The sequence below is a fragment of the Amblyraja radiata genome, chromosome 1, assembly GCF_010909765.2.
Source record: "Amblyraja radiata isolate CabotCenter1 chromosome 1, sAmbRad1.1.pri, whole genome shotgun sequence".
Lineage (NCBI taxonomy): Eukaryota > Metazoa > Chordata > Chondrichthyes > Rajiformes > Rajidae > Amblyraja > Amblyraja radiata.
The window spans coordinates 140,537,725-140,551,943 of record NC_045956.1 but is presented as its reverse complement, the minus strand read 5'-3'; the positions used below and the strand labels follow the sequence as shown (position 1 = coordinate 140,551,943).

The 14,219-nt window shown below is 41.4% G+C and overlaps 1 protein-coding gene across 7 annotated transcripts in view; it reads left to right on the top strand.

Annotated features, from left to right (window-relative positions):
* Positions 1-7,164, top strand: part of tpm2 (tropomyosin 2) — an 89,744-nt gene extending 82,580 nt beyond the window's left edge. For 4 of the 7 annotated variants that reach the window (XM_033031633.1, XM_033031624.1, XM_033031660.1 and 1 more), the window contains 3 exons: positions 642-704; positions 2,372-2,441; positions 6,063-7,163. In XM_033031633.1, the coding sequence (XP_032887524.1) occupies positions 642-704; positions 2,372-2,441; positions 6,063-6,145 (216 nt within the window). In that variant the 3' untranslated portion in view covers positions 6,146-7,163. Of the gene's footprint in view, positions 1-641; positions 705-2,371; positions 2,442-5,190; positions 5,208-6,062 lie in introns of all 7 variants that reach the window. The other 3 variants (XM_033031640.1, XM_033031680.1, XM_033031670.1) reach the window with 1 other exon arrangement.
* Positions 7,165-14,219: the final 7,055 nt, after the last annotated feature.

Here is a 14,219-nt window from a genome sequence, read left to right as displayed (position 1 = left end):
TGAAGTGATTATTCAGTATTGAGTAGCTTTGAGAATCACCTTCAGGTGTCCTTGCGCACCTACTGCTTCATGCCATTTGTTACAGCTAATGTAAGCTTTCAATATCAATTCAGTGGAAAAGGACTCTTGAATAAAGTATTTGATTTAAAATTAATGCAGGCAAATTGTTAAACTGAGAGCTAATCCCAAAAAGACTAAATTTTGTGGCAGCTTCTACCTCGTGCATCCCAGAGAGAAACCAGCAACGTAAACTTGTAAGTTTCCCCATGCCCCAAAAATATAAAATTACCACCTGAGTCGTAGCTAATGTTTGTCTGTAAAGGTTTCCACCATTCGTTTACCTTCCTGCCCCAATGCCATGCTATCAATTTGCTTGTTCAGCAGAATGGCACAGAGCTGTTAATGATGATTTCAGAACTGTAATATTGTTTACATGTTTGACACCGAGCATTTGTAAAACTGCTTCCTTAGCATCGAGGGCGTATTGGGCTATGTTTCTAAAATGATGCATTTATTTCAATGGGAATTGGGGAGGCATTGGTGGGGCTTGATTAAATCTGCATGCTATTCCATTTCCCTTTAAAAAGTCATATAATGCTGTAATTTATCTCATCTCTTTTAAATGTATATTTATCTGCCAGTATGCTTCAAAAGAAGATAAATATGAAGAAGAAATCAAGCTGTTAACAGATAAGCTAAAAGAGGTGAGTGATGTGCAATCTAATCCAGTCACATTCACAGAATAATATTGGCTGCAAGTATGGTGCTGAGAGAATTTTTACTGCTACCCCCCCCTCCCCTCCCACAGTGAGGGAAGCCGAAACACAGGATGACATTTTCCAAATGGGGGCTTGTCTGAAATCTGATGGCGTAGATTGCGGATCTAACCATCAATGTTATAACTGTATACAAACAATGGATTTCCGCCTAGACTGGGTTCTTTTCTAAAACAGCGCCTTTGTAGCGTTGTAGAGCAGAGGGATCTAGGAGTACAGGTGCACGGTTCCTTGAAGGTGGAGTTGCAGGTAGATAAGGTGTTCAAAGGGGGCTTTTGGAATTTTGGCCTTCATCAGACAGAGTATTGAGTCTAGAAGTTGGGAGGTCATGTTGCAGTTATATAAGACGCTGGTGACTGCATTTAGAATATTGTGTTCAGTTCTAGGCACCATGTTATAGGAAAGATGTTGTCAAGCTTGAAAGGGTTCAGAAAAGATTTACGAGGATGTTGCCAGGACAAGAGGGTGTGAGCTTTAGGGAGAGGTTGAGTAGGCTGGGTCTCTATTCCATGGACGCAGGAGGATAAGGGGTGATCTTATAGAGGTGTGTAAGATCATGAGAGGAATAGACCGGGTAGATGTACATAGTCTTTTGCCCAGAATAGGGGAATCGAGGACCAGATGACATAGGTTCAAGGGGAAGGGGAAAAGATTTAATTGGAATCCAAGGGATAACTTTTTCCACACAAAGGGTGGTGGGTGTATGGAACAAGCTGGCAGAGGAGGTAGTTGGGGCTGGGACTATCCCATTGTTTAAGAGACAGTTAGACAGGTATATGGATGGGACAGGCTTGGAGGGATATGGACCAAGCAAAGGCAAGTGGGACTAGTGTAGCTGGGACATTGTTGGCCGGTGTTGGCAAGTTTTCTGCCTAAGGGCCTGTTTCCACAGTGTGGGCAAGTTGGGTCGAAGGGCTTGTTTCCATAGAAACATTGAAAATAGGTGCAGGAGGAGGCCATTCGGCCCTTCGAGCCAGCACCGCCATTCATTGTGATCATGGCTGATTGTCCCCAATCAATAACCCGTGCCTGCCTTCTCCCCATATCCCTTGATTTCACCAGCCCCTAAAACTCTCGCTTAAATCCATCCAGTGATTTGGCCTCCACTGCCCTACAGTTTTTTCTGTATCACTGTGACTCTAAATACTGATAAGCCTGGTATTTGACCAAATACTGATAAGCCTGGTATTTGACAAATTAAGGAAAATTCTAAGATCTTGTGCTTAAATTCTACAACATCAGTGCAAATGCATAGGATAAAGCTTTTCTTTATACCTCAGTACACGTGACAATAAACTAAACTCAATGCAGTTAAATGTTGTAGGGAACATAATCATGTGGTAATAGTGTCACTTTCCAACGTGAAGAAAAGGTTCACCTGTTCACTGGCCTTGAACCTTTTTGATATTTTCCCATCAAGGTTTCTTGGGCAAGTCCATGAATTCTTTGCCATTGTAATGTGCATTGTTGAACAGGCTGTGGCATGTGGCAATCTGCCGGCATTGTTTTCAGAGTGAATTAAGACGGTTGGGAGATCAATGGATAACAAAGAAGAAGCAAAGTATCAAAAGCAATGTCTTTAACCTCTCTTACAGGCTGAAACGAGGGCCGAGTTTGCTGAAAGATCTGTAGCAAAATTGGAGAAGGCAATTGATGAATTGGAAGGTAATATTTTGCTTCATAAACTTTATTTGTGCTATCTTCTTAGTTTACTTAAAGTTTAATATATATATTTATTAATATTTGAGTGGAACTAAACTTTTAGAATTATCAATGAATAACTGCAAGACCATACCTCTAGCTTTATTCAATAAATATTTCCACTTCTGACAATGATGATTGGATGGTCATTGATCAAGCAGTATGAAGTGTCCCTGCGGAGGAGAGTAAACACGGTTGCAATTAACCAAATTGGATCGGTTCTGTTTTTGTGAAGAAAAGATGAATTTTTCTGCATGGTCAGGTAGATGCCAGTGTTATACCAGTATTGGTACAGTTCTGATAGAAACTAATTCTGAAGGTGTTCGTTACAGCAGCAAGATTTTGATTGATCCCATAGTTTTTACCTGCTGTATCCAATCATTTCTTGGTATCCTGTGGAGTTAATAAAATTTTCTGTAACCTGATTTCTGTGGTAGTAGGGATCTAGGAAGGAAGTTGATCAACCGGAGTCCCTGGTTCTACGTGGTTACAAATGCTTCACTTTTGCTTTCACATTTGTATGCTGGTATCCCAACTGTTCAGGATGTGAATGCTTTTCTGGTTGTCTACTTCTGTTTGGCTATTTAATTATCCAGCATTAATGTAGGAATGAGGGGGGGTCATTGATCTTGTATGATTACATAGCTCTATCTATTGCATGCTGCTTTTAAAATTAGTGCATGTGGCCCTAAGGTACACCTTTGCAAATTTGGTTTCTAATTTTAAAACTGCTCCTGACATGTTCTAGTGCAATTTTTATTGAACCAGGATTAGTGGTTTTGGTTATCCTGGACTGGGGATACATTTGCTGATATCTCCTGTGCGCCACTCTGTGGCACAGCGGTTGAGTTGCTGCCTTTTACAGCGCTTGCAGTGCTAGAGACCTGGGTTCGATCCCAACTACGGGTGCTGCCTGTACAGAATTTGTATGTTCTCCCCGTGACCTGCGTGGGTTTTCTCCAAGATCTTTGATTTCCTCCCACACTCCAAAGATGTGCAGGATTAGGATTGTAGGTTAATTTGGCTTGGTATAAATGTAAATGTTTTAAAAAATTGTCCCTAGTGTTAACGTTTGGGCATCGCTGGTCGGTGTGGACTCGGTGGGCCGAAGAGCCTGTTTCCGCGCTGTATCTCTAAAATGAAAAACTACTAAACTGATGGTTCACAAATCCCCATGGGTGTCTGGCTGTGGGCTGATGGTTTGGTTGAGTATATCCCATTTGATATCCATGATATAGTAGCTGGTATGAGGACAGCACTTTGCTCACCCAATATGATACTGTCTTACCATTCTTGTCTGCAGATGTATTTACAGCTGCAAGATTGGCAGGCCCAAGGTCAAATAGGTTACCATGTTTAGGTTTGCTAATCATCTGTTGCAGTCAGTCATATAATTAAATCCTTCAGAATTCTATCAGCCAAGTTGGAGTCAGTGTCCATTGAAGCTTGTCCATTCCAGGAGGAATTCAATATCCATTTATTTGGTGATGTGTCCAAATCTTGTGATATGGTGGAGCCAAGATTCATCAACTAAGCAAGCACGGTATGGAAAAACCAGGTGCTGGTTTTCCTTGCCCATGGTAGATCTAATGTACTCTAGACCACAGTCATGTTGAGGGCTGCCTGTATCCTCTTGTGCCATCCTCGCAAGAAATATTCTGCTTGTGAGACTGATATATTAAGGGGGGATTGCAGTGGAGGATCTGCCATGCTACCTGTGGGATTGTTCTCAACTTCACAACCTCAATTGGAGCAACTTTGTGTTGGTAATTTGTACCCATTGATGTAAGTTTTGTTCTTTGCTTTACTATTATGACTATAATGCAACCCAATAGCTTGCCAGGCCATTTCAGAGGGCAGGTAAGCAGATTATTGCAGCTCAGGAATTGTGTACAGGTAATAATAACACATTTCCTTCCCAAAGCATGAAAGTAAACCAGATTTTTGCATCAACTTTTTTGTTTAGGGCGTCATTAATACTTTTTGAATTTGAGATTATTTTCACTTGCACTCTAGTGGTTGTAATATGTTTTGGGACACAATTTATTATATATAAGATTGCCCTTCCAATAACACTTGTACTATACTTGAATAAGTATTTTGCACATTTTGAATGACTGAATTGTTTTTAATTGAGTGGATTTTTGTTTTCTGGACTTTCAATGGTAAGATCATTTATGGAGAACGTGTTAATTTAAGAGAACCTTAAACCATTTCTTAATGCTTGCAGTGCATTTGAAATGTGTTGGAGTTACTGTTCCATATACAGAAAGGGGGAGGGGGGGGGGGGGGGGGGGGGGGTAAGAAATGAGGTGAGGAGAAATTCAATTGGTCTAAAAGTACGGAAACAATTATCTCGCCTGATAACGTAATAATAAATGTAACTAAGGAGATGGCCAACACAAACTTTTAAAATCCTCCTTTTCACCCATGCAACTCATGGTGAAATTGTGCTCTCTGGATTTGTGTCCCTGATGAATTTCTCGGTAAACTTATGCAAGAGGTTAGTTGTAGACCTAGTCCAGCCAAAGACTTTTCTCTTTTGAAGTATCTTTCAGATTCTATTCTTTTAACCAACAATGCTTTCTTTTGTATATGTACTTTTCTTTCTTATGAATAGTTTAAACCTGTTCTTAAAAACAGGTGATCTGTTCCACATGACTAACATTCCTCTTTCTTCTTTCGTCTGCTATCACTGATGGTGTTTCAATAGAACGCTTCAGACAGGAGGTAGAGAGAAATCGTCTTCTCAATAGTGAACTCAGGGTTGTCCTGAATGAACTTAACAACTGACTTTATTTATCTTGAAGATATGCCAAAAAAACTTGTTCTGCTGTCTTGCCTAACATTTTTTAATGAATGATAATACTATTTCTGTTTCATACCTACTCACAGCATTATTTTGCATGTCTGTCTTTAAAGAAATAGAAACGACATTTATTTGCACTCGAATGATCCAACAGTGGGTTTTGAATTGATTCTGCTTTTCTGTCAACTCTGTTTCTCTTGAATGAAAGACTAATATCAGCGCAGTGAACGCAAATGTGACGTGGGGTGCGGTAACAAGCCACCACTCAGTTTTATTTAATTAATCTATCCGGAGGCTCACTCTTTCAAATGTGTTCTTGTAAAATAAACATTCCTGCACTCTGTATTGCCAGATAAAATGTATGTGCATTATAAAATGCAGCCGTTTAGAATTTTTCTACATTTGGGAAATCCTTGGAGTAATAAAGATCTGTGCATTTTTGCAGCCCAAGTTATAAAATGTTTTGGCCTCAGGCTAACAACACGGTTGTGTAATTGAGTGAAGATGAAGTGACGCTCTGCTTGCAAAAGGAAATGTAGCATGGTGCATTAAGGGGGAAGAAACTAAAATAACAAAATGTTTGTGATTTTAAAACATTCTATTGTGATTCACAAACGTGTTAATCGGTTCTAAATTGCCTGCTTTGAAGTGTTTAATGTTACTGTGAGAATGTTAACATTGTGAATTGTTTTGCATTTGTGTTTTTGTTTGAAAAAAACTGTTCATGTTTTCATTTAAATTTCAATTCTCATTTTTCTTTTTCCATGATTCAATAGACAAACTGGCCCGGGCCAAAGAAGAGAATGTGGGCATTCATCAGGTGCTTGAGCAGACTCTAGTGGATCTGAGCCACTTATAATAGTTGGGGGAAAAAAATAAAAAAAGCTTTTACATGCCACGAGTGCCCATGGTATAACATCTTCTGTGTAAGCACTGAAAACCACCAGCCAAAGTGTGACACACAGCATGGGGATTAGAACAACAAAATAATATAGGCTCAGCATTTGTCTTGAAACCAATAAATTGCAAGGGGAAAATCTTTCTTTTAAAACTTTAACCGCAGTGTGGGAACGTTTTTTCTTGTTGACTGTCCTGCCCTCTCCACCACAATAAATGGAGAGATTTTGACACTTATGCCATAGATGTAGTTGTTATAACTGTATTTGCTTTTACTTTCAAATCTCTGTTTGATGGCTTCCATTCTTCACAAGCTTTTTTTTTTGTGTGCTAAATGTATTGGTGAAACAAACTATTGCCATAAATGCATTTAAGAGTATTTGACAAGATGCTGGATAACACAAATAAAATTGAAAAGAATGCACACCACTTTCTTTTCCAGCCCCCCACCCACTCCACCCCCTCCTGAGTGTTAATCTGCTGCAATTCAGAAATCTGAGATAATTTCAAATTTGTTAATTAATAGTGGTTTGTGCCTCATTAGCACACATGAAAAAGTCAAAGCTTGTAAAGACGTGGCAAGGCCTGGTTTCTGATATCGGGACCACACTGGTAATTATTGGCAAATGTTGTTAATGTATCATACTGACCCAAGGTTACTGCTTGTAGACAATAAAACTGTCACTAGATATTGCTAATGGAAAGTCTATTGACTTACATTTTTAAATCAATGGAGATGCCACCATGACATTGTAAACCTTTTATATCATAAATAGTTGGAATTGTGAAAATATGTACATTTTTGACATAGATTTAAATTTTGAGCACAGATGGAGTTTTAACAACCATTTGCTCTTCTGTGATGCAACAGTTTCTTCTCCCTATGAATGTCCTTGGAATTCCACTTTATCCTATGCAATTATGTGTAAGCTCATTATTTGTACGGTTTATTAAACTTTGGAATAAAATTATCTCAAGTAGCGGTGTTGATTTCAAATCTGTGCATAATGTCTCCTGAAATGCTTTTCAGTGATAATCATAACCCATTGATTCTGATTGCACATCTTCTAAAGGAAGGAAATTCAAACTTTTCAGTTTATTTTGCAATGCACTGCCATCTTCCCAAATAAATTATGTCCAAAATCTCATAGCTCACCATATCAGTGTGCCACCTTAAAATATCAGTTGAAACTAAAATATCTCTGTGCAGTGCAATAGACATAAAACATTGTACAGTACAGCCCAAGAACAGGCCCGTTGGCCCACAATGTGTGTGCAGAACATGATGACAAGACTGCACATTGAGAATAAATGCCCTTCAGGTAAAGGTAAAAGTATCCAACATTTTTTTAAAAGACTGTAAACACCTATTTTCTGTAGAAACGAGGAACAGCAGATGTTGGGTTATGAATGAAGCCAGAGCTGGAGTAACTCAGCAGGTCAGGCAGCATCTCAGTGGAACATGAATAGGTGGCATTTCAGGTCCGGAGCCTTAAGACTGAGGTGGGTGGGGGGCGTGGTTTGAAGAAGGTTGGAAGACGGGAGGGGCTGGACAAAGCCTGGAAATTCACGGGTCAACATGCATGAAGTGTATGATGTGATGGGTGGGGGCTGGGTGTTATTTGGATAAGATGGTAGAGGTAGGAGGGTTATGTAGTAGCCTAAAATTGGAGAATTCAATGTTTGTACTGTTGGATTGTAAACTGCCTGAGTAGACTACGAGGTGCTGTTCCTCCAGTTTGCGTGTGGTCTCACGTTGGCACCAGGAGGAGACCACTGATTGAAAGGTCAGTATGGGAACAGACAGGAGTTAAAATGTATAGCCACTGGGAGATCCTGCAGGTATTCTTGGATCGAGCGCAAGTGAAGCTATTGTAAAAATCAACTTGCTTTTAGTTGTTTTTAGTGAACACTTTTTAGTGAGCTTTGCCAGATTGAAGTTATAACCATTGTAGGTTTTTATCACTTTAATCAATGATTGCTTTCTTGCCACTCTTTCCGTGCACTCCCCATAGGGCAGTGATTATGGTACTTGCTTTCCATTTCAATTCAATCCTTGCAGCTGCAATCATCCAGATTCTCATTAGTGGCCTAATGCAGAAAATGGTTGTCTTTGCATTCCATTCCCCTTTCATGATGTAGTTGATGCGAATTACAGCATTCCTGACAAAAAGAAAGTGGTTGTGATCAAACCTAGCACACATTGGGCATTTGATTGTATTTATGGATTAACTAGTCACTTGATAAGCTGGGTGGACAATGAAGCCTGACCTAGTATATAGTTGGAACAGCCTTGTAGAGTTTAAACTGTTTATACAATTTTTGCCCTGAGATGGGGTTGTAATGGAAAGTGTGGAGCCTTTTTAATTTATTATGCGCTCTTTTGTGGATGGACTTATCAGATGCACAGGGGTGTATTGTTGAGGACAACTGATGTTGAGCTGATGAGAGGGATACGAGTGATTTAAATTAGGAATGAGCATGAGTTAGGAATTTGTAGTATCCAGAGATATATTTGCAATAGAGCATTGATGGTCTAGAGGATGCAGATTAAAATAGATGAAGGGTTTTAATACATTAACATGAAATAATGTTGATGGGTCCTGAAATTAAGGTGATATGAGATGAAGCATTGTGTTTTGGGTGATTATGTAGAACCATTGTAGAACCACATAATGCCTTGCCACACTAAATCTAACATGGATTCCAGAGTCTAATTACATGGAGTGAATGGGGGGAAGAATATACATAACTTGTTCATCAAGTTGGAAGTTTTAACGGAGCAGATCTGATTTGTAACTTGTACCATGCTTGATTTGGCCTGTTTTTGATTAATCTTGAACCAGTAACATTTCAGAACTCTTAACTAATCTGTTTCCATGGCAGTTTCCCGAGTTTCCTCTGTCATCTGTGTTTAGCATTCAGCCTCTTTAGAATTTAAAACTTTGCAATGGCTGGGGGGAAGGGACGGAATAAAAAAAGCTCTGATCTTTGTGCGATGTGTTCAGCATACATTTTAAATAATTTGCATTTTTTACAATTTCACAAAAGTATAACATCCAATTAATTGATTGTTACGTAGATCAGTAATAAAGCAGTGTTGCAGAAATTTATAATGGCCAATAGTACTGCTTTGGAGGTGATATGCTCTGGAATAAATGACAGCTTTGAGCGCAAGTTAAACAAATACATAGTTTCAAAGGGAAAGTACATATCAAGGAGTTGTAAAGTTTTTTGTTTTAAATTGCTGATTGATACAAGAACAGGTTAATTCCAATGACAACCATTGATTTTTAATTAATGCTTCATGTAAGATCGGATTCAGTAGCACTTTAGCCTTGGCTTGCTGAATTGCGCACCCAAGTAGTAAATTCTAACTGGTGTATTTGAAGAGTGGTGGGTGTATGGAACGAGCTGCCAGGGGAGGAAGTTGAAGCTGGGACTATCCCAACGTTTAAGAAACAGACAGGTACATGGACAGGACAGGCTTGGAGGGATATGGACCAAATGCGGGTAGGTGCGACTATTGTAGCTGGGACATGTTGGCCGATGTGGGCAAATTGGGCCAAAGGGTCTGTTTCCACACTCTTATCAATCGATCAGATTTATTCATCACATACACAATAAAGTGCAGTGAAATGAATTTGCCAGCAGCGGTACAATAAAAAAGAACACACAATACACAATAAAAATGTAACACAAACATCCACCACAGCATTCTTCACTGTGGTGGAAAGTACAATACAATACAATTTATTTGTTGTCATTTGAACCCCATTGAGGTTCAAACGAAATTTGGTTTCTGCAGACATACACACAAGAAAAAGAACCAAGACACAACACAATTTACACAAACATCCATCACAGTGAATCTCCTCCTCACTGTGATGGAAGGCAAAGTCATATCTCTCCCCTGCACTCCTCATTCTCCTCCCGATGTCAGAGTTAAATCCCCCGGCGGGCGATGGTAAGTGTCCCGCGGCCATTAAAGCCGTGCCGGGCGATGCAAGGCCACGCTCCGGGTCTTGGTGTTGGATCCCCCGGCGTGCGCTAACAAGTCCCGCGGCCATTTAAAGCCGCGCCGGGCGATGATGTAAAGCCCCGCTCCAGGTAATTTTCAACCCCGCAACTCGGGCGGGAGAAGTCGCCGTTGCGGAAGCCCTGAAAAGCGGTCTCCCAGCAGGGACCCGCGGGCTCCCGGTGTTGCTGTCCACCAGACCTGCGGTTGGAGCCTCCGAATCCCCGGGGTCAGGTCGCAGCAGCGCGCAACCACAGCTCCCACTCCGAACTCGGCCAGCTCCGCGATGGTAAGTAAGTCCGCAGGCTCCGCAACTGGAGCCCCAGGTCGTTCCGGTTGGAGGCCGCTCCACGGTGCTAGGCCCCAACGACAACGGAGACCCGACAGGGAAAAGGTCGAGTTCTCCGTGCAGGGGAAAGATTGTAAAAGTTTCCCCCACCCACCGCCCCCCACACACATACCCAGTTTTTTTTAAAAAGCACTTTAAACTACATTCAAACGCAAAAAAAAAAAAAAACGACAGACGGACTGCAGTGAATATAGTCAGTCCTCCATTTTCCCCCGTGGTTGGGGCCATAACCTCCGCATGTTTTTTTAACACGATCAAAGGCTTTGGAAGCATTGATAAAGCACATAAGAATTGAAGAGTATTTACCTCTATATTTGTTTACAATCTCCTTTAGGGCATGTATGCACAAGTCGGTGCCATGTTTAGCTTTAAAACCAAACTGGTTATCTGTGGAGTTAACAAACTCGTTTACTCTATCCAGCAGAATTATTTCTAGGACTTTTGACAATATGCTGGCTAAAGCTATGGGCTAAAGCCTGTAATTATTTAGGCTTTGTCCTTAATGACCGGCACTAGCGGACCAGACCACATTGAGTCTGGTAACAAGCCATGAATAATAAAGCCAGTAAAACAAATAGCAAGGAGAGGAGCTATCCTCACACTAGCAAACTTAACATGTTCAGCAGAAATATGATACAAGGCACTTGCTTTGTTGTTGGACAGCTTGTTCATGGCATGATACACCTCATGTGACATAATCGCCATCGAGTCATTACTCTCAATATTGTCCACCCTATACAAATCATCTTGGACACAGTTAAATAAAGTACTATAATGTTGTTGCCATAACTCCATGAGATTAGCTGTTCTGGAGATTCCATCTACAGTACATGGTAGACATGTTTTGCAACTGTTAAGTGCTCTCACTTCTTACCAAAAATCAGTATCAATGTTACTTAGCAGCGTCTTAGCCATGGAATCAGCCCTCATAGCTTGCTCATTTTTACAGATGAAGCGAACAGCATACTTATATCTTGCATTAGTGAGCTTCTTGTACTCAAACACAGGCCCCTGTCTGGGTCTACCTGCCATAGCCCATGATTTAGTGGCTTCACGGGCTTCAGTATGATACTCAGCTACATATTTATTCCAGCCAGGCCTGATGTTATGTGTCTTATTTTTATGCTTGCAGTAGAGCTTACTGCCTACATATAAAGAACTTACTATACCATTATACATGGAGCAGGTATCTCTCCTATGCTTCATATCCTTACAATTAATATTACTACACATTATTGCATCTTTAGATTATAAGAGTTCACATCAAAATTGTTTCTAGTAACTGAGGGGAGCTAATTGTTTACTTGAAAGTTCAGAAAAAGCCTTTGTGGAAACTGGATTTACCTAGACCTTGTATTGTCATGGTTTAGAGACAGGGTTGGATAAGATGACACAGACACGGAGAATTCTTCAAGAAGACGAAAGCCGTTATTTGTAAACATCGGCTGGAACATTCAGAGATGACACCACCTGTCCATTCTCTAATTGCTCTCCAGCTACAGAAACAGGCAGCTTTTTATTACAGTTTTTCAGCCATATCTTCTCTACCTTACCTTGCATGCTGTACTCTCGCATCAATCTATCTTTGATTCTAATATTCTCTGTCTTGCCACCATTAACTTCTGATCTTGGTTCAGTCTTATTAAACTTTACATTTCCCCTCATATCTCTTCCTCTTTAGCCACCCGTATATTTCAGCTGTTACTCTAATCTCCCAGCTATGTCTACTTTGCCACCATTATGAGGATCAAAGAAGAGAAAGTACTGACACTCTTGAAAAATATAAAAGTGGATAAGTCTCCAGGTCCTGACAGGATATTCCCTAGGACATTGAAGGAAGTTAGTGTAGAAATAGCAGGGACTATGACAGAAATATTTCAAATGTCATTAGAAACGGGAATGGTGCCGGAGGATTGGCATACTGCGCATGTTGTTCCATTGTTTAAAAAGAGTTCTAAGAGTAAACCTAGCAATTATAGACCTGTTAGTTTGACGTCAGTGGGCAAATTAATGCAAAGGATACTTGGAGATATATGGTTATATGGTTATACTTTCCAATCTAGTCTGAACTATATCCTGCCATTCTCAAGACCATCACCATCTGTCCTATTGTCTGAGGTTTGGGAGCTTTATTTGTTGCTTCAATTTGATAGGCGGCGCGGCTCTCGCCAGCAGCGGCCTCTGCAGTCCGTCTGCGTTTTTATTATTTTATGTCTATGTTTTAATGTAGTTTTTGTTATTTTTGTTGGGGTATGTGTGTGGGGGGGTGGGGGTGGTGTGGGGGGGAGGGGGAAACTTTTAAATCTCTCCCTGCACGGGAGACCCGACCTTTTCTTTGTCGGGTCTCCGTTGTCATTGGGGCTGCAACGAGGAGCGGCCTCCAACAGGAAAACCGGGGGCTCCAGTGCCGACACTCACCTCACCGTCGCGGAGCTGGCCGAGTCCAGAGCGGGTGGAGCTGTGGTGGACGCTGCTGCGGCCCGACCCCCGGAGATTCGGTGGCTGCAACTGCGGGTTTGGCGGACGGCACCGGGAGCCCGCGGGTCCCTGGGGGGAGACCGCTTTTCGGGGCTTCCGCAACGGCGACTTCTCCCGCCCGAGTTGCGGGGTTGAAGAGCTCCTGGAGCGGGGCCTTACAGCACCGCCCCGCGCGGCTTGGAATGGCGGCAGGCTGCGAGCGCGCACCGGGGGCTCTAACACCAAGACCCGGCGCGCGAACTTGCATTACCCGGCGTGGTTTAATGGCCACGGGACAATTCGCCATCGCCCGCCGGGGGCTTTGACTTTGACTCTGACATGGGGGGGGGAGAGTGCAGTGGAGAGAGAAGTTTTTTTGGCCTTCCATCACAGCAATGTGATGGATGTTTATGTAAAATATGTTGTGTCTTGGGTCTATTTGTTGTAATGTATGGCTGCAGAAACGGCATTTCGTTTGGACCTCACGGGGTCCAAATGACAATAAATTGAATTGTATTGTATTGTATTGTGTATTGTATTGATCCTGCGCTATAGCTTTTACTTCTTTAGACATTACTCGTCCTGAATATTCTACCTGCTGCTGACAAAAATCAACTTCTCCCTTGATACTTTATGACCTCCTATGCCATCTTTTCCAAGAAAATTAAAATGTCTCGCTCAAATTGCTTCTCACTTGTGGATCAAACCAACAAATCATCCACATACTGTATCAAATACTTTCTAAGGGTACACCTTACAAATCTGCCTTTAACATCTGATTAAAAACATGGGGCGAGTATTTAAATCCCTGCGGCATCCTAGCCTAGGTGTATCTAATACCTCTTCTTAACCATATAACCATATAACAATTACAGCACGGAAACAGGCCATCTCGACCCTTCTAGTCCGTGCCGAACACGTATTCTCCCCTAGTCCCATATACCTGCGCTCAGACCATAACCCTCCATTCCTTTCCCGTCCATATAACTATCCAATTTATTTTTAAATGATAAAAACGAACCTGCCTCCACCACCTTCACTGGAAGCTCATTCCACACAGCCACCACTCTCTGAGTAAAGAAGTTCCCCCTCATGTTATCCCTAAACTTCTGTCCCTTAATTCTCAAGTCATGTACCCTTGTTTGAATCTTCCCTACTCTCAGTGGGAAAAGCTTATCCACGTCAACTGTGTCTATCCCTCTCATCATTTTA